General features: G+C 34.3%; 2 protein-coding genes across 2 annotated transcripts; both read left to right on the top strand.

The window, feature by feature from the left end:
- Window positions 1-209: 209 nt before the first annotated feature.
- LOC107941426 (uncharacterized) lies at window positions 210-1,525 on the top strand. Its single transcript, XM_016874993.1, has 4 exons — window positions 210-257; window positions 338-484; window positions 812-878; window positions 927-1,525. The coding sequence occupies exons 1-4, from the start codon at window positions 210-212 to the stop codon at window positions 1,523-1,525; spliced, it is 861 nt and encodes a 286-aa protein (XP_016730482.1).
- Window positions 1,526-16,575: 15,050 nt separating this feature from the next.
- Window positions 16,576-17,106, top strand: LOC121224528 (secreted RxLR effector protein 161-like). The gene has a single exon (XM_041107975.1). The coding sequence runs from the start codon at window positions 16,576-16,578 to the stop codon at window positions 17,104-17,106; it is 531 nt and encodes a 176-aa protein (XP_040963909.1).
- Window positions 17,107-21,242: the final 4,136 nt, after the last annotated feature.

The following is a 21,242-nucleotide window of genomic DNA, read 5'->3' as shown; positions in this document are numbered from 1 at the left end:
ATGGCCCTCACTGTAGCTGAATACTGTTTTGAGGGTACGAAGAGGATTTTATATGATATGGAGTGCACCCCAAAGCAGAAGCTTAAAGGGACTGTGTCACTACTACGAGATGAGGCCTATCGCTGGTGGCAACCATTGTAAGAGGTACTCAAGCTGATCGACTAACGTGGGAGCATTTTCTAGATGCCTTGCAAAAGAAATATGTGGACATGAGGTACGTTGAGGCAGAAGACTGGAATTTATTGAGCTCAGGCAAGGTAACATATTCGTGATCGAATATGAGGCTGAGTTTTTGAGGTTTAACCGTTATGCTCTGGGTATGGTTGCGAGTTAGTAGGGTAACTGTGGCCAATTTGAGTTTGGGCTGAGATTTGAGTTGATGATGCATGTGGCCCCACCTCAAGAAAGGGTTTTCGAAGCTTTGGTGGAGAAAACCAAAATCTGTGAGCAAGTCAATCGCATAAAGCGAGAAAGAAATGAGCAGGTGAGAGTTTCTACGAAGAGAGACATGCCCTAATGTGTAGGCTTCGCATCTAGTTAAGTGAGCCAGAGAGGAACAACCCTGCCAGAACTTTATTGCAACTGGAGGTAGAGCTCAGAACTATGCCATTTGTGGCAAGAGGCATTCAGGTGACTATTGGAAGTGCATGGGTGCATGTCTGAAGTGTGGGTCACTAAATCATAAGATTCGAGATTGTCGACAACTTAATGAACATATGCAAGCATCGGGACAGAATTGAACCCAGAACTAGAGAGCTGGACAGCGGCTTAGGGAGCTCAGTGTCAAAATAAAGGCAAAAATGCTGGGCAGAGGCAGCAAGCACTTGTGTATGTGACTAGGCGCAGAGAGGATCGTGATGCAGCAAACATGATAGAAGGTACTTTTATTGTTAATGTTGTTCCATACTTTGCATTAATTGATATAGGTTCTGCCCTCTCAAATCTATCTTGTGTGATGGTTGATAAGTTAGGAATTCGATCAGAAGAGACTGTAAGTGATGTAACTATCCTTAGTCCCTTAGGGCAATCTGTGCGTATGAATAAGATATATTGGAGATGTCGGTTGCAAGTCCAAGGTGAGGTATTTCTTTCTCATCTAATGGAATTTCCTTTTGGAGAATTTGATCTTATAATTGCCATAGATTGGTTAAGTGAGAATCGTGTTAGTCTTGATTGTGATACAAAATGCGTTACCCTGAGGACAATAGATGGGAATGAAATAATTATGATCGAGGAGCATCAGAATTATTTATCAAATGTGATCTCTACCTTAGTAGCGAATAATTTGATTCATAAAGGATGTGAGGCCTATCTTGCGTATATCTTGGATACGAAGGTGGATGATGCAGTGTTGGAGAACATTCATGTAGTGAAAGAGTTTCTAGACATCTTTTCAGAAGACTTGCCTTGTTTACCTCTAGAATGTGAGGTCGAGTTCAGAATTGAGTTGCTGGTTGGGACAGTACCGGTGTCTATTGCACCTTATTGTATGGCACTTAAGGAGCTTAAAGAGCTCAAAGTGTAGTTGCAAGAGTTACTTGATTGTGGCTTCATAAGGCCAAGTGTATCACTATGGAGGAGCTCCAATACTATTTATAAAGAAGAAGGATAGGTCGATGAGGCTTTGAATCAATTATCGTTAGTTGATCAAAGTGACTGTGAGGAATAAGTACCCTCTGCTGAGGACCGACAACCTTTTTGATCAATTTAGGGTTGCCACAATTTTCTCCAAGATTGATCTGAGGTGAAGTTACTATCAATTGTAGGTGAGAGAGGTTGATCTACCTAAAACTACTTTTAGGACTCAGTATGGAAATTATGAATTTCTAGTGATTCCCTTTGGACTTACGATTGCTCCCGCCGCTTTCATGAATATCATGAATAGAGTCTTTTAGCCTTATCTCAATCAGTTTGTAGTGGTCTCCATTGATAACATTCTGATCTACGCCAAGTCCGAGTTGGAGGATAAGGAACACTTAAGGTTAGTCCTTCAAACTTTACGTGAGAAAACATTGTACACGAAGCTAAGTAAGTGTGAGTTTTGGCTCTGAGAAGTGATGTTTTTGGGACACGTGGTATCTGCTAAGGGTATCCATGTTGACCCTAAGAAAATCGAGGTTTTTTGGATTGGAAGTAGCTTAAGAATGTTACTGAGATTTGGAGTTTTCTTAGACTTCCTGGAAGTATTAGAGGTTTGTTGAAGGATTTTCATTGATTGCGGCACCGATGATGAAGCTTTTGAGAAAGAGTGCACTGTTTAAATGGAGTGATGAACAACATGCTAGTTTTAAAAAGCTCAAGGTAGTATTAACCCTGTCCCTTGTATTGATCCAACTCGAGTCTGATAAGGATTATGTGACGCTTCTCATACAAGTCTCAGATGTGTATTGATCCAAGACGGGAAAGTAGTGGCATATGCTTCAAGGCAACTCAAACCGCATGAGTGTAACTATCCAACGCTTGACCTTGAATTGGCTGTAGTGATTTTCGCTCTTATGATATAGAGGTACTACCTTTTTGGGGAGAAGTGTGTCATCTACACAGATCATAAGATTCTTAAGTATCTCCTTCATCTGAAGGAGTTGAACTTGAGACAGATGCAATAGATAGAGCTACTTAAGTTCTACGACTACACCATTGAGTACCACTCGGGTAAAGCTGATGCCGTGGTCGATGCATTGAGTAAAATGCGATGAGTGAGTTAAGAGCAATGTTTGCTAGGTTGATTTTGTTTGACGATGGAGGTTTATTTGCAGCATTGCAAGTGCGTCCTACTCTGTTGGAGGATATCAGGTTGAAACAATTACCGAATACATATTTAGTGTAACACCCCTTACTCGAGACCGTTGCCGGAGTCGAACACGAGGCGTTATCTGATTTAACTTATCAGTTCGGAGTATAAAAATTTGATTTTAAAATTAATTCACTCACGTTCAATCAATATGTCTTTAAAAATGACCATCAAGACCCTAAAACATGCAACGAAAATGATTTGGGTCCAAACCAGAAACACTAAAAATTTTCTGAACACTTAAACAAATCAAAAATAACTTATATCACTATTTACAGTAAAGCTGTCCACTCACATAACAGTCACTAATTTAATTATAACTCGAGTTAAAAAACTCAAAATTTAGATCCGTAAATTTTTCCTGAAATTAGACTCAAATATATTCTTACTATAAAATTTCCAGAATTTTTGGGTTAGCCAATTAGTACAGTTTATTAGTTAAATTCTCCCTTCTTTCTCTACTTGACAGTTCTGACCTAAGGATAATGTTCTCGTTATTGTCTTTTGAAATTTTACTCACTAAGGATTCTAGAAATATAAATTATGAATCATAATTATTTCTGTACAATTTTTAATGATTTTCTAAATTCAAAACAGGGGACTTCAAAAACAACTCTGACATGTCTCACTAAAATGCAAATATATCCTAATATAAAATTTCTTTGCCTACACCATTTCTTTCGTGTGAAATAGACTCGATAAAATTTAATTCTATATCTCATTCACTCTCTAATTCCATTTCTACTATCCTTGGTGATTTTTCAAAATCACGTCACTGCTGCTGTCTAAAAACTGTTCCATTGCAAATTTTTACTCTTTTATAATTTCTTTGTATTTACTATCATTTAGGCATCCATAACACCACACATGTTCTTAATTAGCCATTTCAATAGCTAACCATTAGCCATATCATATAAACACACTCAAAATGACTAAGTCTCTATACATGCCATAGCTTTACACGTTTTGAAATCACATAATACCGAGATGTCTGTAGATAGTGTGAGACGAACTCCAACGTCCTTGTGATCCCCGAACTGACTTGGAGATACTATAAAAATAAGGAAAATAAAGAAAGTAAGCATAAAGCTTAGTAAGTTTACAAGTAAATAAATAACAACATTTATCATAAATAATCATACTCATAAATTTCATCAAACATTAGAATCTTTACCACTTCTTTACTTACTCACGTACTTGTTTAATTACTTGCTTACTTAAATAACTCATGATTATAACTTACTCCTCCCGTGCTGAAATTTCTTTCTAAACTGATAACTGAGATATTCTCAATCCTTATAGCTCACCTGAATTTATTATTATGCTTTTATCTGAACTTTCATGTAACATGGTCTATTTACTAGCCCGTTGAATCACTTGGAATACTAAGGATACTCGGGTCTCCTATCTGATAATACATGCCAAAGCTATGTCCCAGACATAGTCTTACATGGGATGTTTTCTATAATGCCAATGTCATATCCCAGAGATGGTCTTACATGAGAGTTCTCATACTAGTGCCCATGCCATGTCCCAGACATGGTTTTACGCGGGACCTCTCATCTCGGTGCCAACGCCATGTCCTAGATATGGAATTACATGGGACCTCTCATCTCGGTGCCAACTCCTTGTCCCAGACATGGTCTTACATAGGATCTCATTCCCTTAATGTCATGATATTTGTATCCGATACATTCCCAATGTTTCAACGGGGCTTTTATCACTGATTCTCGGTCATCTCATACTTAAGTCAACATTAGATATTTTCATGAAATAAATACATAATTGCTGAAAAATAACAGCATTAATAATAATTATCAAAATATTACATTTATTTACTGTAAACTTACCTCGATACAAAATATGATAAAATCTAGCACTTTAGTCTTCAACCATTTTCTTTCCCCGGTCTAACTCCGGATTTCATTCTTCTTGATCTATAATAGAAAATTTATCTTATTTAATACTCACATTCATCAAAACAATCCTTGACTCGAAATTTGGAAAAATTACAATTTTACCCCTTAACTTTTGCATAATTACACTTTTTTCCCCAAAGCTCGAAAATTAAACTTCATCACTTATTCTTTTGTTTTATGACATGCTAGACATTTTTTCCTTCTATGGCAACATCAAATTCCCACTCTAACACTTACATATGAACATTAGGTATTTTTACCGATTATGTCGTTTTACTCGTTTTCACTTAAAATCGCTAGGCAAAAGTTTTTTAACATAACTCCAAGCTTAATATTCTACTGTAAAACATCAAAATAAACACATTTCACCTATGGGTATTTTTCCAAATATGAACCCTAGGTTAAATTATTGCTAGAATAAGCTAAATCAAGTTACCGGGACTCCAAAAACGTAAAGAACATTAAAAACAAGGCTTGAGATCACTTACTATGGAGCTTGGAAGCTTGAAAACCCTAACTATGGCTCCTCCCTTCACTTAAAAATATCCTATTTCACTTATCTCATATCCATTTTTGTCCACAATTTAACCAATGGTCTAATTTCCATTTAAGGACCTCCAATTTAAATTTCATAACAATTGGACACCTCTAACATGTGAACTCAACTTTTTCACTTTGTACAATTTAGTCATTTTGACTAAATTGAGTGCCCAAACGTTAAAATTTTCGAACGCAATTTTCAAAAAATCATTTCGTGAAATTGTAGACCATAAAAATATAATAAAATAAATTTTTTTCCTCATCGAATTTGTGGTCTCGAAACCATTGTTCCGACTAGACCCGAAATTAGGATGTTACATTTAGCACCTCATGTAAAACTTATCCATGAGGGCAAGACTACGGATTTTGCTTTTAATTCTAAGGGAGTTTTGTGCTATCGTGGGAGATTTTGTGTACCTTTAGATTTAGATTTGAAACAGTCTATTTTGAGGGAAGCGCATAGCAGTCCTTATGCTATTCATCCTGGAGGGAGCATGATGTATCAGGATCTTCACGAGTAGTATTGGTGACTGGGACTTAAGCAGTCTAGTTTTCTCCAACAAATTTCAAGTCCTTAGCAAAATCGGAGCATGTCACCATGGACTTTGTTAGTGGGCTACCTTTGATGCCTTCTAAGAAAGACTCCACATGAGTGATTGTTGATCGGTTGACTAAGACTGCGCATTTTCTACCAATGCGTACCAATTTCTATCATTTTTTATCAAATTTTTTGTTTCACGTATCAATTTTGAAAGAAACTACATGAGGCACTTGGTACGAGGTTGAACTTCAATACAACTTTTCATCCACAGTCTGATGGGTAGTCTAAGAGAGTTCTCCAGATTCTCAAAGATATGTTAAGAAGTTGCGTGATTAATTTTCGAGGCAGTTGGGAGGAACATCTGTCGCTTACTGAATTCGCATATAATAATAGCTTCGAGTCGAGCATTTAGATGGCTCCTTCTGAAGCTCTTTATGAATACAAATGTAGGACACCTCTATGTTGGACGGAATTGGGGGAGAAGAAAGTTTTAGGATCAGATCTAGTGCAAGAAACTGAGCTTACTGTGAAGATTATCCAGAATCGTTTAAAAGTAGCATCAGTTGCCAAAAGTCATATTCTGACTTGAAGAGGAAGGATATAGAGTTCAGCGTTGGTGATCGAGGCTTCCTTAAGAATTCACTTTGAAAGAAAGTGTTGAGGTTTGGCTGCATGAGGAAATTGAGTCCGAGGTTAATTGGACCCTATTGTTTCATTAATAGAGTTGGACCAGTGGCATACTAGCTAGAGTTACCTCCAGAGTTAGATTGTTTCCACAACATTTTTCATGTGTCCATGTTGAGATGATACTGGTCTGACCCCCTCTCATATAGTTTTAGTTGAGGAGATTGATTTTCGTTCAGATTTGTGATTTTAATAGGAACAAGTACAGATTATTGATCGTGAGGTCAAGGTTTCACGGAGGAAATAGATTCCACTCTTGAAGGTTTTGTGGAGAAATCATGGCTCTAATAAGGCCACTTGGAAGCCAGAAGATTCGATGCGACAACAATACCCTCACACTTTCTCATCAGGTAAATTTCAAGGATGAAATTTATTTTTAAGGAGGGTCGAGTTGTTACATCCCACATTTTCATAATTAGTGGCACAAAAATTAAAAAATGAAGTGAAGTAGTCTACTATTTTAATGCTCCTTAGCTATCCTAATGGTCCTAAGTTCAAGTCCCCTTGTTCACACATTTTTATTTAATTTTTTTACACAAAAAACGTATTCTTTTATTAAGCTTTCCGTCCACCACATAACTTCCATGAATAGGAGGATTCTTTTCCTCCATTATGGGTCAAACTTCCCATAAGTTGAGGGAGCATGATCCCCCTTTTTACTCCATGTCTCCCTCTCTTGTCATTTCATCTCACCCTTGCCATAGAAGAGGTTTATTGAACCTAAACAAAGAGCATCCTTCCTCTCTCTTATTTCTCTCTCTTTCCTATTCTATTCTCACCCATTTTCTCTACTTTTGCAAAACCACCACCCTGTTCACTTTTCACTTTTTCTTCCTTCCTCCACCGTGACTGAACCTTTCACCACCAACCACTGTGCCTTGTAGCCACCATTTTTCCTTCTCTTCCCCATTACCGATCATTGCCACTGTAGGCACTGCAAATTACTTTCACTTCTATCCCTCTTCCTTTCATCTATATATTTCACCTTTGTTTTGTCGAACCTCTACCATGTCTTTTTACTATACCCTTCGTCGGACCGCCTTTCCCACCGGTGGTTGAGTTTTTCCTTTTTTTCCCCCAATTTCTTTATCATTCTTTTTATTTTGATTAACATTATACCCTATTTATTTTAACAATTCTTTTAGATCACCCAACTCTTCGATCTCATGTTTATATCGATCCACCGACCATTTCGAATTGATTGAGTGTGTAAGAGTGGGTTATTCGATCATCAACTTCTCCTCTTTGTGTTTTCATTTATTGGCCGAATGGTATAGTTTTCATCGAAGTTATTTTTATTTCACGTGTTAACACTACTCTTTATATTTTTTGAAGGGTCAAACAATAACAATAAGAGAGATCTTTAACTTTTGATCGAAGATTATCAATTTGAGTGTGCAAACCGTAGGGTAAATGTTATGGTAAGACTTTTAGTGACTATTTTAGTAGTAATAAAATACTTTTGAGGGATCCTAACCAATATACATTATTGTGTGTTAGATATGTCTTTCGGATTTAGATTTACAAAAAATGTGTGGATTCAATACCATTTAGATTAAATATAATGTTTTGATAAACAATGTATGTTAATACTAAAATTGAGATTAAATGCAAGTACAATGAGTACTTTAAAGGAGGGTTGAAAAACTTATCGAAAATGATTACCAAGTAAACCTAACCAAAGGGTTCTATGAAAGCATGATATATGTTGTGATGGTAACTGTGATTATGAGAGATGTGTAAATCTCATCCTTATGATTTGTGATACATGGCATGTGTGATACTTTTGATGATCTAAAGCATGTGATATTTATATATGTGTATGTGTAAATTTGAGATCCATGATCTAATGCGAAAAGCATGTTAAAACATGTTAAACTGATTTTAAGTGATCAATATTGGATATGTGATTATAAGAGCACTTTTACATGCCTAAGTGGAAAAGTTAATAATATGTGTTAAAAACTGAAATTGTCATATCACATGCATGGGGTAGGTTTGTGAAAGTAGGAAGTTAGTAGCAGTTTACCTGCAAATCAGTGGTGGCTTTCCACAAAGTGTTTTAGTGGTAGTATATCTGCATATGTGGTGGCTTGTCCACAATGTGTTATCAGTGGCAGTTTATCTGCAAATCAGTGGTGGCTTGTCCATAAATGGTGGTTCGGATGGACGAGTTCTGGGGTACTCGGTATTGGTGTGTAGCGGAGATGGGTAGGAGATTTTATAAAATGTGTATCGCTTTAAAGTATACATCAACATGTTCATGCATAAGTTTTAGTGTTAGAACTTGTGATTATTGTGACGATTGTTAAGTTAAAATTGATATTTTGATTTGTATGTAATTTTATTTGTGATGATCTCACACTGGGCCTTTTAAAGCTCACCCACTATATTCATGTGTTTCATATAATCCTCGTGGTTAAGACTTGAATACGGTCGTTGGTGATTCTCTCAGAAATGGTTTAATATAAATATGGATTTTTATTACACTTGGGACTTTTATGGACTTTATTGCTATTTGGGATTTTATTTTATGTTAGACTATAGAACTGTGGCATGGGATTTTTAAACATTGAACATTTGGACATTTTTCATGGATTATACTTGGATTTAATAAATTGGATTTTTTTTCTAATAATATTTTTTCGCCAAATTCAATATATCAAATCTGAATTTAAAAGAATCACTAAGTGGATTTCCAAATAATAATAAAGGACTTTTTTTTATCAAAATTTTGAAATTATCCTCATCGTTTTTTAAAAGAAATAATAACATGTGTTTTCAAAGATGAACGAACGCGCTTTAACTAAATGTTTTCGCCATATCTATGGCCCATGTAATTGCTTATTAAAAAGAACATAGGGTTCAACAGTAATTACCAAAGAGCTATGACAAACGTATAAGTTAGTTGGCTACTACGAACCCAATTTCAGACAGGTTTCCCGGACTTCAGTTTTTAGAAAATGCAAAGAAGATCGAAGAGGAAGATGAACACAAAGAAAACGTAAAGATTTTCGATGAAGGCATTGCTATCCTTATATACCTAAGCACGGAGACACGGTGTAGTGGAAAAATCAGAAAATTCGACTAATACTCTTGATTCTCGTGATTAAGTGCACTTATAAAAAAATTAATTCTTTTCATCTACAATAACTTAGCTCCATTCTAACTATGTCTCAGTTTAACTAACTAAATTTCCTTATTTAAAAATAAAAAAAATCCATTCAACAATAAACGAAATGAATTTGCCAAGCATCTGGGTGGCATACACTTAACGAAAGAGTTCGCCAAACCTCACATCCTCGCCAACACAGAGAGTCCGCCAAGTGTTGTATACAAAGAATTCTATACTTAATCAAAACAAACAATTCGCTTACTCATCTCTACATTTAATTCACCAAAATACTTTAAACAGTAATTAGATGCCAAGACCTTATTGGGCAGGCTGTTACAAAGCATATACTCAAGTATTCACGAAGAACAAGAGATTATATGCTTATTTATTTCAGAGGAGATCTTACTCCTATAAGCTATACCAATTCGGACTTCCAAACATGTCGAGGTTCAAGGAAATTGACATTGGGTTGTGTTTTTATTCTAGGCAGCGAGTCCATAGTGTGGAGAAGTGTCAAGCAGAGTTGTACTGCTGACTCCACTATGAAGGCCGAATATGTGGCTTTTTTTTAGGCTACGAAAGAATAAATATGACTTACAAAGTTGCTTATGGATCTTGGAGTCATTTCTAGTATGGAAAAAGCTATCACACTGTATCGTGACGATGGTGCGGTAATAGCTAACATAAAGGAAACCAGAAATCACAGAAGACAAAGCACATTGATAGAAAATATCAAATCATGAGGGAGGTAATAATAGAAAAAATAGTGGAGGTAATCAATGTTGTATCAGAGTAAAACCTTGTGGACTCGTTTATTAAGACTCTAATAGCTAAGAGTTTTGAGAAACATGTAGAGAGCATTAGAATATGAAATATGGTCATCTACTTCACTACGACAAGTGAGTGAGTGTTAGACCTAGTGTCCTAAGTTAGTATATTCATTTTGCATAATTGAAATTTTCTAACAAATTGGTTTTAAAAAATCCATAAATTACATTAATATCCTCGTATATTATCCTCAATGGTTTTTGCATGCAAACAAAAATGAAAGCCAATATTAGCTCTCTGATTATCTAGTGTTTAACTAATTAAGCAAAATTACTTGATCAAATCATAATATAGAAAGATAACTTTTATTAGTAGATGAATCCAAACGTGTCCTTAGTCTAATTGAAATGAGAAATCTGTTTGAAAGACTAATATGACGTCTATCAAGTCCAATTGGGGAGATAATTTGTCTTGAGCATCCGAGTAGATGACTCCTTAAAGATAGAGACATAGATGTGATTGATTGGACTAACAGTATGTCAAACATGACCCGAGGAGAATAGATCCTAAATTCATTTGTGGATTCATTAACTTGTCACATTCATAGTGTGACATACCTTAATGTTGAGTTGATGATGGACTATGTATGCGTGACTCATTTACTTTGATGTGAGTAAAAGCTTGAGTTCAAATAGATAAGGAAATGAAAGCAGATGTGTTTCGTATACGACTTCTGTAGTATATAAGATCTTTCACAATAGTGCAATTCATAACTCAAGAAATGAGTAAATGATATCCTCTCATTGGTATTACATTATAGATGAAAAGTAAATGAGTTAATTACAATTTGATAGTAGTCAACTTTTCATGAAAGACGATGTGAGTGTTATCATGAGATAAAATAGGATCATAATGGGAGAACGGATTTATCCCAAAGAGATTAAGGATATCCTATGAGGGAAACACACTTATCACAAGGTCATTGGATGAGCACTAATTGAGTAGCTTTTGTAACGATATATAATTAGGGAGAGCTTAGTCACGATAGTATAGTGGAATGACTTCATGACTAAATGAGTTTATAATTAATAAGAGAAAAGTTGGAACTGAATTATAAATCATTTTGGCCCTAATTATATATGTCTAATCGACCCCTTCAGTAGCTCATTGAAGCTAGAAATGAATTGCATAAAGAACCAAATGAACATAAATGGATAGAAATGGTAAAGTTAGAGAAATGGGTTACATTGGAAAATGAATGTGTTTGCTCACTAAGTATAGAAATGACTTGAGAATCAATTTAAGTTTTTCAATTATTATTTAATTAAATAATTGTAATTCAAAAAATGGAATTCAATTATTTAGTCATGGTGAATTGTTGAATACGAAAATTAAATATAGTTTCTAATGAGTTATTTTACGTTAAAGTTGCCATGGCTTTAACGATATTATAATTGGATTGATAAAATTATTTAATTAAAAATTTAATTTATCTGATTAAATTAATTTGTAAACAATATTTATTTAGGGAAATAGAAAAACATGTATTGAGTTGGATTAAATTATAAAGTGTTGGGTTAAATTTTTAGGAAACACATATAGGTAGACCCACTACCAGAGAGGCCCAAATCCCCTCATATGTTCCTAGTGTATTTACCAAGGGAGTGTCATCCCCCTTTTTTAGTTAAACTAGAAGACTAGTCTTTCTATTAAATAAGTATTATTTGTGTTCTACTAATTCAACAGGATTCTCCCATCTCTCCTTATAAATAGATGGCATTGGTAGAGCTTATTACAATAGTTCATACAAGTTTTCAATATTGTTATTTTGCTAGAAAATATTGAGAATTTACTTTCTAAGTATAAATTATATTTTTTAGGAATAACAATTATGTCAGTTTCTATTGCGAGAGAATTACTTTCCTAATAAAAGTAATAAATCATTTTTGGTTTGTGATTATTTGAGCCCACACTCAAAAAAAATTGTGGTATGAGAATAGCAGAGAAGTTCGTTCAACTAAAAGTTTGGAACGTCTTGGGTCCGTCTCGCACAAAGCACAAGTATTATTTTGGAGAAAAGTTTATTGCTATAAATATTACAAACAAACTCGGTTTTCAAATTTTAATTTTTCGCTATGAAGGAAAATAGTTTTTTTAACTAGATTTTTCAAACAGACCCCTCCTAGTTTTTCTAGCCTCAACTTGAGTGGCTGAAAGGGTTTTATTATGAAGAACCATTTTGAGTTTCTTACAGCTTAAGACAATCATGAAGTTCCTTTCCATTCCTTATTGTTATTTTCGTTCAGTTTCTTCTCAGTAAATATGTTTAGTAAGAAAATAGGTGTTGTTTTCAAACTTAAAATAAAACATCAATTCATTAATATCTTTGTATTAAGCAAATATTTGAAAAACCTTTTCCAGCTTTCAATATGTATTAAGATAATGCATGCATCATACATTAAACCTTGAAAATATTTCTAAGTCAATGCAACTATAATTCCTACACCTATTGATTTAAGTCACCTTGGGGCAATCTTACTCAACTAGTAAGAACTTTCATTTCCATCCAATTAATTCATGAATTTAATCCCCTTAGGTATTCATACGTACTAATAATCACTTCACATTTGGCAATCATTCTAACTTAAGTAGAGCTTCGTGGGAAGTTACTTAACTAGAAAAATCTTGAGTGTAATGTAACACCCCGGGTGGCGTAGTCTGAGTTGGTGGTTTGTATGGGCAGCATGTTGGCTAAAGTATAAGGCAATGAAGGTTGATTTATGCCCCATCCGCCAAGTTAAGTTAGTGCTGGTTGTCGTGTCATGATTGGCAGATTATTTGGTTAATCTGGTAAGTCTAAAAAGACTTTGTTGAAGGTTCGTCTTTTGGCAAAGTATAGGTTATTGATCTATATGTCTTGGTGTGGTTGTTGTGGAGAACCCGCCAATTAGTGGATTCTCTTGGAAAGCGTTAGTTTGGCATACCCTTCTGTTAGTATTCACTAGTGGCAAATTGTTAAATTATGGACCCGATAGTTTTCTTTATGAGCACGTGGGTATGCTATCAATTTTAGTTGGTTTCTTGTTAAGATCTAGCTAGAAATTAAATAGAATGCAAGGATGTTTAAGGTAGGATTTTTTTAGAAATTATTATGTTGGCCACAAAAGGGTGATGAGTCATCTTTGCATGGTTGGCCACGTGTGGGATTATTGTGAAAGTTGTATGGGCTATATATAATGGTGTCATTGTTGTCGTGGGGGTTCTTCTTCTTTCCTTTCTTCTATCTTGTTTTTATTTCTTGTACCCCGAGAAAAGAGGGACTAACCTCGTCAGGGAAGAACTAGCGAGTGTCTAAATAGCAAGTAAAGGTTGTGGAAGGTAGCAAAAGACTTGTGGTATAAGTAGCTACTGTGAGATCTTCTGTGAGTATCCAATTTGTGTGGGTTTTCTATGTGTCTACTAGAAGTATCTGTATATTGTTAGTTTTCGGGCTGTAATTATTAAGGGTTATGAATTCAGATAAAATCGTCTCCTTTGAACGTGGTAAGTTGTTGCATGTAACCATCTGCATATGCATGTAATTGATAATAAATAAATACAACTTCCTTGGTGTACAAACTCAGTATCTAGATATGATGGGCCACTAGTAGGGCATGTTAGTTTCTAACCAGATTGGCATATGTGTTAGGCCATTGGTAGGGCATGTGATCTACCACAATTCGTTGTAGTATATTAGGCCCAATTCTATACTTAACGAGCTGGTCTTATAGCAATTAATATAGTTTTTATTAAGTTTCCCTTATTAGGGCCTAGTGAATAAAAAAGAGCATTTTTATGTGTTTTATGACCTTCTAGGTCAATCTGAGCCTAAGGGAATACTAACTTGTTGATTGAGTATGCAAGACATCATTCAAGAGTAAAAAGACAGTGGACTACTACCGATGTTGTAACACGATGCTAGGATGTCTCAACACAACCAGCAGAATACCCAAGAAGCAGTTTGCTAAGGATGTCGTGACACAGGTGAGACAGTGTCGTGACACAACTGTGAAAAGGCCAATTTAATGAGTAGGGGTGTTTTCATCTACACAACCTAAATTAAGGAGATCAAAGTTAGAGGGGATTTAATGTTAGAGGAGGAGCCTATTCGAATATTGGATTGTGAGGTTAAAGTTTTGAGGTGAAAACAAATTCCTTTAGCTAAGGTGCTTTGGAGAAACCATGGGGTCGAAGAGGCTACTTGGGAGCCGGAGGATTCAATTCGACTTTAGTATCCTCATCTTTTTGAATCAGGTACATTTTGAGGCCAAAATTTCTTGAAGGAGGTAGAGTTGTAACATCCCAAAATTTATCTTAAAATTTTTGTGAAATTATTTCAAAGATAAGTAAATAGCCCAGTGGATAAAAGGAAATAAGGAAGCAAGGTAATTAGATCAAGTTCCTAAGTTTGAACCCCTTCCCTTGCAAAATAGCTAAAATTTTGCTAAAATTTTCGTTCTCCCAAATTTTGTGCCTCCCTACCTTTTAAACCTAGGTATAAATATGAATTTTATTTATTTATTTCAGCCTTTAGCCATTTTCTTTCCACCCTAGCAGCCCCACCCTCTTCCTCTCCTCTTTTTCCTTCAATTTTTCTGTTCTTTTCCCTTGTGTGCCGCTGCCCAAACCACCAATAACCACCATCCCTTTTTCCTTTCTTTCCCAACAAGTTCTTGCATCATTCTCCTCTCCTTCTTGCTACAATTTTTCAAACGTTAAACATGAAATCTTTAACCCCCAAGAATGATCTTCATTATTGCCTAGAAGCTCCATTGTCATCCCTTCCTTCTAGCAAGTGTAAGTGCCATTCTTCTTTTGTTTACTTGATTAATCTTTCAAGAGAATACCAAAATTTTCAGATCTGCGAAACGTCCTAGTATGTCTTTTATGAAGATTTGGGGTTCTGAAGATTATGTTAAATGTTGGACATATACTAAGCTTGAACCCAAATCTAAAAAATGCTTCTTTGTGGGATATCCTAAGGAAACTAAAGGATATTATTTCTTCAATCCTACTGAGAACAAAGTATTTGTTGCTCAGACTGGTGTCTTCCTAGAAAGAGAATTTGTCTCTAGAAAAGGAAGTGAGAGAAAGATTGAACTTGATGAAATTTGAGAACCACAAAATACTGCTGAACCAAAGATAGAATAACAACAGGCTCCACAAGAAATTGAGGAACAAGTAATTGTTGTAGAAACACAACCACTGCGCATATTTTTAAGAGAACGCCAAGCACCTGAAAGATATGGATTTATCATTACAACATATGGTGATGTTTTACTTATGGGTTAAGATGAGCCTATGATTTATCAAGAAACGATGGTGAGCTTAGATTCTGAGAAATAGTTAGAGGCTATAAGGTCTGAGATGGATTCCATGTCAGAAAACCAAGTATGGATCTTGGTTGACCCACCTGAAGGGGTTAAACCCATAGAGTGCAAGTGGGTTTTCAAAAATAAAACCTACATGGATAGTAATATACAAACATACAAAGGGCGACTGGTCGCTAAAGGTTTTCACCAAGTTCATGGTGTCGACTATGATAAAACGTTTTCTCATGTTGCTATGTTTAATTTCATCTAAATCTTCCTCCCAATAGTTGCATTTCATGATTATGTAATTTGGAGGGTGAACGTCAAAACCGCTTTCCCTAATGGAAAACTTGAAGAGGATGTGTACATGACACAACCTTAAGGTTTTGTAGATCCAAAAGATGCTAAAAAAATACAAGCTACAAAGATCCATTTATGGATTAAAGCAAGCTTCTAGAAGTTGGAATCTTCATTTTAATGATGCAATCAAAGAGTTTGGTTTTATCAAAAATGAAGATGAGCCTTGTGTTTACAAGAAAGTTAGTTGAAGCATTATCACATTCTTGGTATTGTATGTGGATGACATACTTATCATAGAAAATGACATACCTACCTTACAGTCTTTTAAGACTTGGTTAGGAAGTTGTTTTTCTATAAAAGACTTAGGCGAAGCTACTTGCATCTTAGGAGTCAAGATGTATAGAAATGGATCAAGACAACTCCTAGGTCTAAGCCAAAGTAAATACATGGATAAAGTACTGAAAAGGTTCAATATGGAAGAATCTAAGAGAGGATTCGTACCTATGAGACGTGGTATTTCACTCTCGATGTAAATGTGTCCTTCAACTCTACAAGAGAGAGAACGCATGAATAAGATTCCATATGCTTCGGCTATAGGGTCCATCATGTATGCCATGCTATGTACTCGTCCAGACATGTCGTATGCTTTAAGCAAGACGAGGAGATACAAAGCAGATCTTGGTGAAGGTCATTGTGTGACAGTTAAAACCATCCTTAAGTACTTAAGGACTAAGGATACATTCCTTATGTATAGAGGTGTAGAAGAGCTAAGTGTAAAAGGTTACAATATTGCTAGCTTCCAAACTGATAAGGATGATTCTCGATCGCAATCAGATTTTATGTTTTGCCTTAATAGTGGTACTGTGAGTTGGAAGATTTCAAAGCAAGATACAATAGCTAATTCTACAACAGAGGCCGGGTACATTGCAGCCAATGAGGCAGCAAAAGAAGCTATTTGGATCAAGAAGTTCATTACTAAACTAGGGGTAGTGCCTAGCATATCAGATGTTATAGCACTTCATTGTGACAACAATGGAGCTATTGCACAAGCTAAGGAACCTAGATCTCACCAACAATCTAAACATATACTTAGGTGATATCATCTTATTCGAGAGATTATCGATTGAGGGGATATGGAGATATACAGAGTACCTAAAACTGATAACATTACTAAACCACTGACCAAGCCTCTAACATAGCAGAAGCATGATCGTCACACAAAGTCACTTGGTATTAGATATATGAGTGATTGGTCTTAGTGCTAGTGGGAGATTGTTAGAGTATGCCCAAAGACCAATAATGAGATGATTGTAATAACATACTTATTTTACCACGTTTAATAATATAAGGCATAGCCATTATTATTTCAGTTTATTTTTCATGTATATAAATAAACTGTTTCATAATAATATCCTGAGAATAATATGATTATTCTTAAATGGTCCTTAGTTAAGTATTTTTGTGGGCTTGGAGAACAATAATGCAGTAAGACTAACGTGTATTTCATTGATGGACAAAGTACTGTCATTGACATGAGATGTTAAAATCAATACATGAGTATGTGTGTTAGAGAACAACATATTGGACTGACCCGCTATGAGTATGTTTCATGGATTATTATGTAATAGTCACAACATTACTCATAGTGATTACTATGTATACAATCCTCAGACTTGAGATCATTATTATCCCAAAATTGTGAGTCGTATATTTTGATACAGTCAAACATCCATCGTAACTGGTTGGATATACCACAATCTATGTAATGGGAGATGGTTGATCAATATAGAATTTGTCCCTCCTACATAATGGGAGCAATATCCTAGGCCACTTGCTTGAGTGAGATTAGATATGCATGGCCATGCTCGAATAAGTTGATATGAGATATCATATTTTTTTTTCATAGTCTACTAAGGATATCAAGAAACATTAGATAGGTTATGCAAGTGTGAATCTTCCATGACTTGTGTCCATTCTAAATATAAAGGACAAAAGGATTTAATACATGAAGGGTTAATCATAGAGAGGTTATGTCGAATTATGACTTCTTGAAACTTTGGTAGAAATGATGCATTGCTAGATGCCACTTATTGTTTGTAATATTAGAATCGTTCTAGCATTACTGCTAACATTACAAGAACCTATAGGGTCATACCCTATGGTTGAAACAAACAAAATAAAAACATAGTTGGTATTGAGTTTAGATGTCATATGAATTAAATTCATTATAGAATTAATTCAATTGGGCAGTTAAATATCGAAGGAATTATATGTACAAGTAATTTGTACATATAATGAAAAATATGGTTAAATTAATATATGAATTTGATTCATATAAAATTTAACTAAAAATAATTTATCAAAATCCTTTTTATAATTATTGTAACTATAATTTAGGATAAAATATTATTATAATTATTGTAATTGTAGTTTTTTTATCAAACATTATTATAATTATGGTAATTATAATTATTATATTCGGTTAATTATTATGATTTCATTCATATCAAAACTATCAATTATTCCCGAATTAGGGAATATAGGGTTTTTAAGAAAAAAACCTTATATGCCCAAAAAATAAAGTGTGTGAGGTCTAACGGCTGTCAAGAGATTTTTCTCTCTCTGAAAAAGTTTTAGAGAGTGCTTACCGTTCGTTGTCATACTGGGTAGATTATGTAGAGGTTGAAACTTTTCGTAGCGGCTTGGAATTGACATACAAAAGCGTAATCTACTTCTTCAATTTTTCAAACATTTAAAGGTAACCGTTCATACCCTTTTCATCCCAATTCATTCCTTGCACATGGATCCCTGAATGTGATCGCCAGATTTATTTATTTTTTCATTGCGCCATGGGTGTACCAGTGATCCAACATATGCTACTTTTATTTTTAATAAAATGTTATTAAATAATTATTTGAGAGTACACTAAGTACTCAAAGCGGAGTTGAAAAACTCATCATAGGGAAATTCCAAGTAAGTGTACCTAAAATTATTAGCTCATGAAAACTATGATTTGTGATGTATTGATGTATGTCATGATGATGTGTGTGCAAATCTCATCTCTATGTTATGTGATACATGGCTTCATTGATATGTAATGATCTAAATATGTGTTATATATGTGTGCGTGATAAGATCCATGATTTAATATGAAAAAATATTAAGGCATGGTAAAGTGAAGAAAAAGTGAATATGATGTGATATATGAAAATGTGAGCATGTTTACATGCAAATGTGTAAAATTGAGAAATATGCGATTGAGCATGATTACATGTGATATCCCGAAATAGGGCCTAATCGGAACGGTGGTTTCATAACCACAAATCTGAAGTGAAATAGTTTAATTTTATAAATTTTTATTAATTACCGATTGATTGAAATATTGTGTGAAAATATGGATAAGAATTTTAATGATTTAGTGCGTAATTAAATTTTTAGGACTAAATTGAGAAAAATGCAAAGTGTGTCTAATTAGTGATTAAAGGACTTAATTGAATTTTTGCATGAAATTGGAAGTGTTAATGTGGGAAGTAGACCATAAATTAGTGTTATGGACACATAAGGGTAATTATAGAAAAATATCTAAGTAAGTGGGTCAAGGGCATTTTTGTTAAAATTGAATAAAAGACAAAATAAGATGAAAACAAGTGTTCACCTTCTTCAAATTAGACCCTTGCTGCCAAAAACTTCTTGTCACCATAGCTAGGGTTCTTGATTTTTCTAAGCTCAATTATAAGTGATTTCTTGCCCCGTTTTTAATTATTTTCGTATTGTTATGCTTATTGAAGCTTGAATTTCATGTTTCTACCATTTATTTTAACTGAAATTAATGTTTAAAAAATTTACCCATTCATGATATATTTGTAATTTGATGAGTGATGATAGATAATGAATGATTGAAGTGCTAATTACGAGTTTTACTAGATGAATTTCGATAAAATTGTTGAAAAGGACTAAATTGTGAAAGATAGTAAAGTGTGCATAAATTTGTGATTTTGTGAAATTGAAGGCTATTATGAGCATGAAATATGATTTAGTGAGGTTTAAAATTTAAGAAATTTAGTGAATTTTATTTTTACGAGCTTTGGGTCAAAAGTGTAATTTTTACAAAGTTATGGGAAAAAATGTAAGTTTGCCAAATATTGTGTATGAATTGTATTTGAATGGAATGTTGATAAAATATATTAAATTTTGTTAATATAGATCAAGAAAGAAGGAATAGTGAACGTGATAGGGGAAAAGAGAAGGTTATCGACTAATTAACGAAAATAGTCGTTTTGCATCCGAGGTAAGTTACCTGTAAATAATAGCAATATATTTTTATAAGTTGTGAATTATATTTGATATGTGAATTAATATTGAATGTGAAAGGAAAATTGTTCATTAATTATTCAAGTGATAAAGTGTTTAAAATAAAGTGTTAAGTGTAAATTCCCAGTTGAACTTTGGAATAGAAGTGGATACAAGTGACATGTCACTAGAGACCAATGTTACAGTGTTACAGTGAGTCCCGGGTGTTGGATGATCTAGCATGTGTTGCAGATACCTGACAGCTTGTATGTGCAGGCCCGTGGACATTTCCAGTGTTATTGATCAGTGGTAGCTATGACTACATATCAGTGGTAGCTTCGGCTACATATCAGTGTGGCACTTTCTTGACGTATTCGTGTATATTCTGAGTGTTCAACGAGATTAAAAATGAGTTAAAATGAAAATGAAATGAGCTGTGTATGCAAGTACATTTGAAAGAATGAGCATATGTGATGAAGGTTAAGTGTGTAAATGTATATGCAAGTGAATTTGGTAAAATTTGCATATATAAGTGGTTGAAATTGCTAAGAAATGTATTGATTAGTTATATGTTAAAAAATGTTAATTATTAAATGAGTGTTTATTGTTTACATGTAACTTACTAAGCTATTAGTAGCTTACTCCTTTCTTCCTTTCCTTTGTTTTATAATGCTTTGAGCTTACTCGAATTGGGGATCGTTGGAGCTTTGTATCACACTATCAACAGACATCTTGGTATTATGTGATTTCAAAATGTTTAAAGCTATAGCATGTATAGAGACTTATTCATTTTGAGTATGTTCATATGATATGGCTAAAGATTAGCTATTGAAATGGTTAGTAAAGAACATGTTTTGGTGTTATATATGTTTAAATGGTAACTAATAAAAAGAAGTAGTTTTTGACAGTAGTAGTGATCTAATTTTAAAAAAATTACCAAACT

This window comes from Gossypium hirsutum, chromosome D12, assembly GCF_007990345.1.
Source record: "Gossypium hirsutum isolate 1008001.06 chromosome D12, Gossypium_hirsutum_v2.1, whole genome shotgun sequence".
NCBI classification, from domain to species: Eukaryota; Viridiplantae; Streptophyta; class Magnoliopsida; order Malvales; family Malvaceae; genus Gossypium; species Gossypium hirsutum.
This window is presented reverse-complemented; position numbering and strand designations above follow the sequence as displayed.

Coding starts and splice junctions, on each gene's coding strand:
- LOC121224528 (XM_041107975.1), top strand. CDS start 16,576: ATGAATAAGATTCCATATGCTTCGGCTATAGGGTCCATCATGTATGCC.
- LOC107941426 (XM_016874993.1), top strand. CDS start 210: ATGAGGTACGTTGAGGCAGAAGACTGGAATTTATTGAGCTCAGGCAAG. Junction 258..337: donor ATTTATTGAGCTCAGGCAAG/GTAACATATTCG, acceptor GCGAGTTAGTAG/GGTAACTGTGGCCAATTTGA. Junction 879..926: donor TGCAGCAAACATGATAGAAG/GTACTTTTATTG, acceptor TAATTGATATAG/GTTCTGCCCTCTCAAATCTA.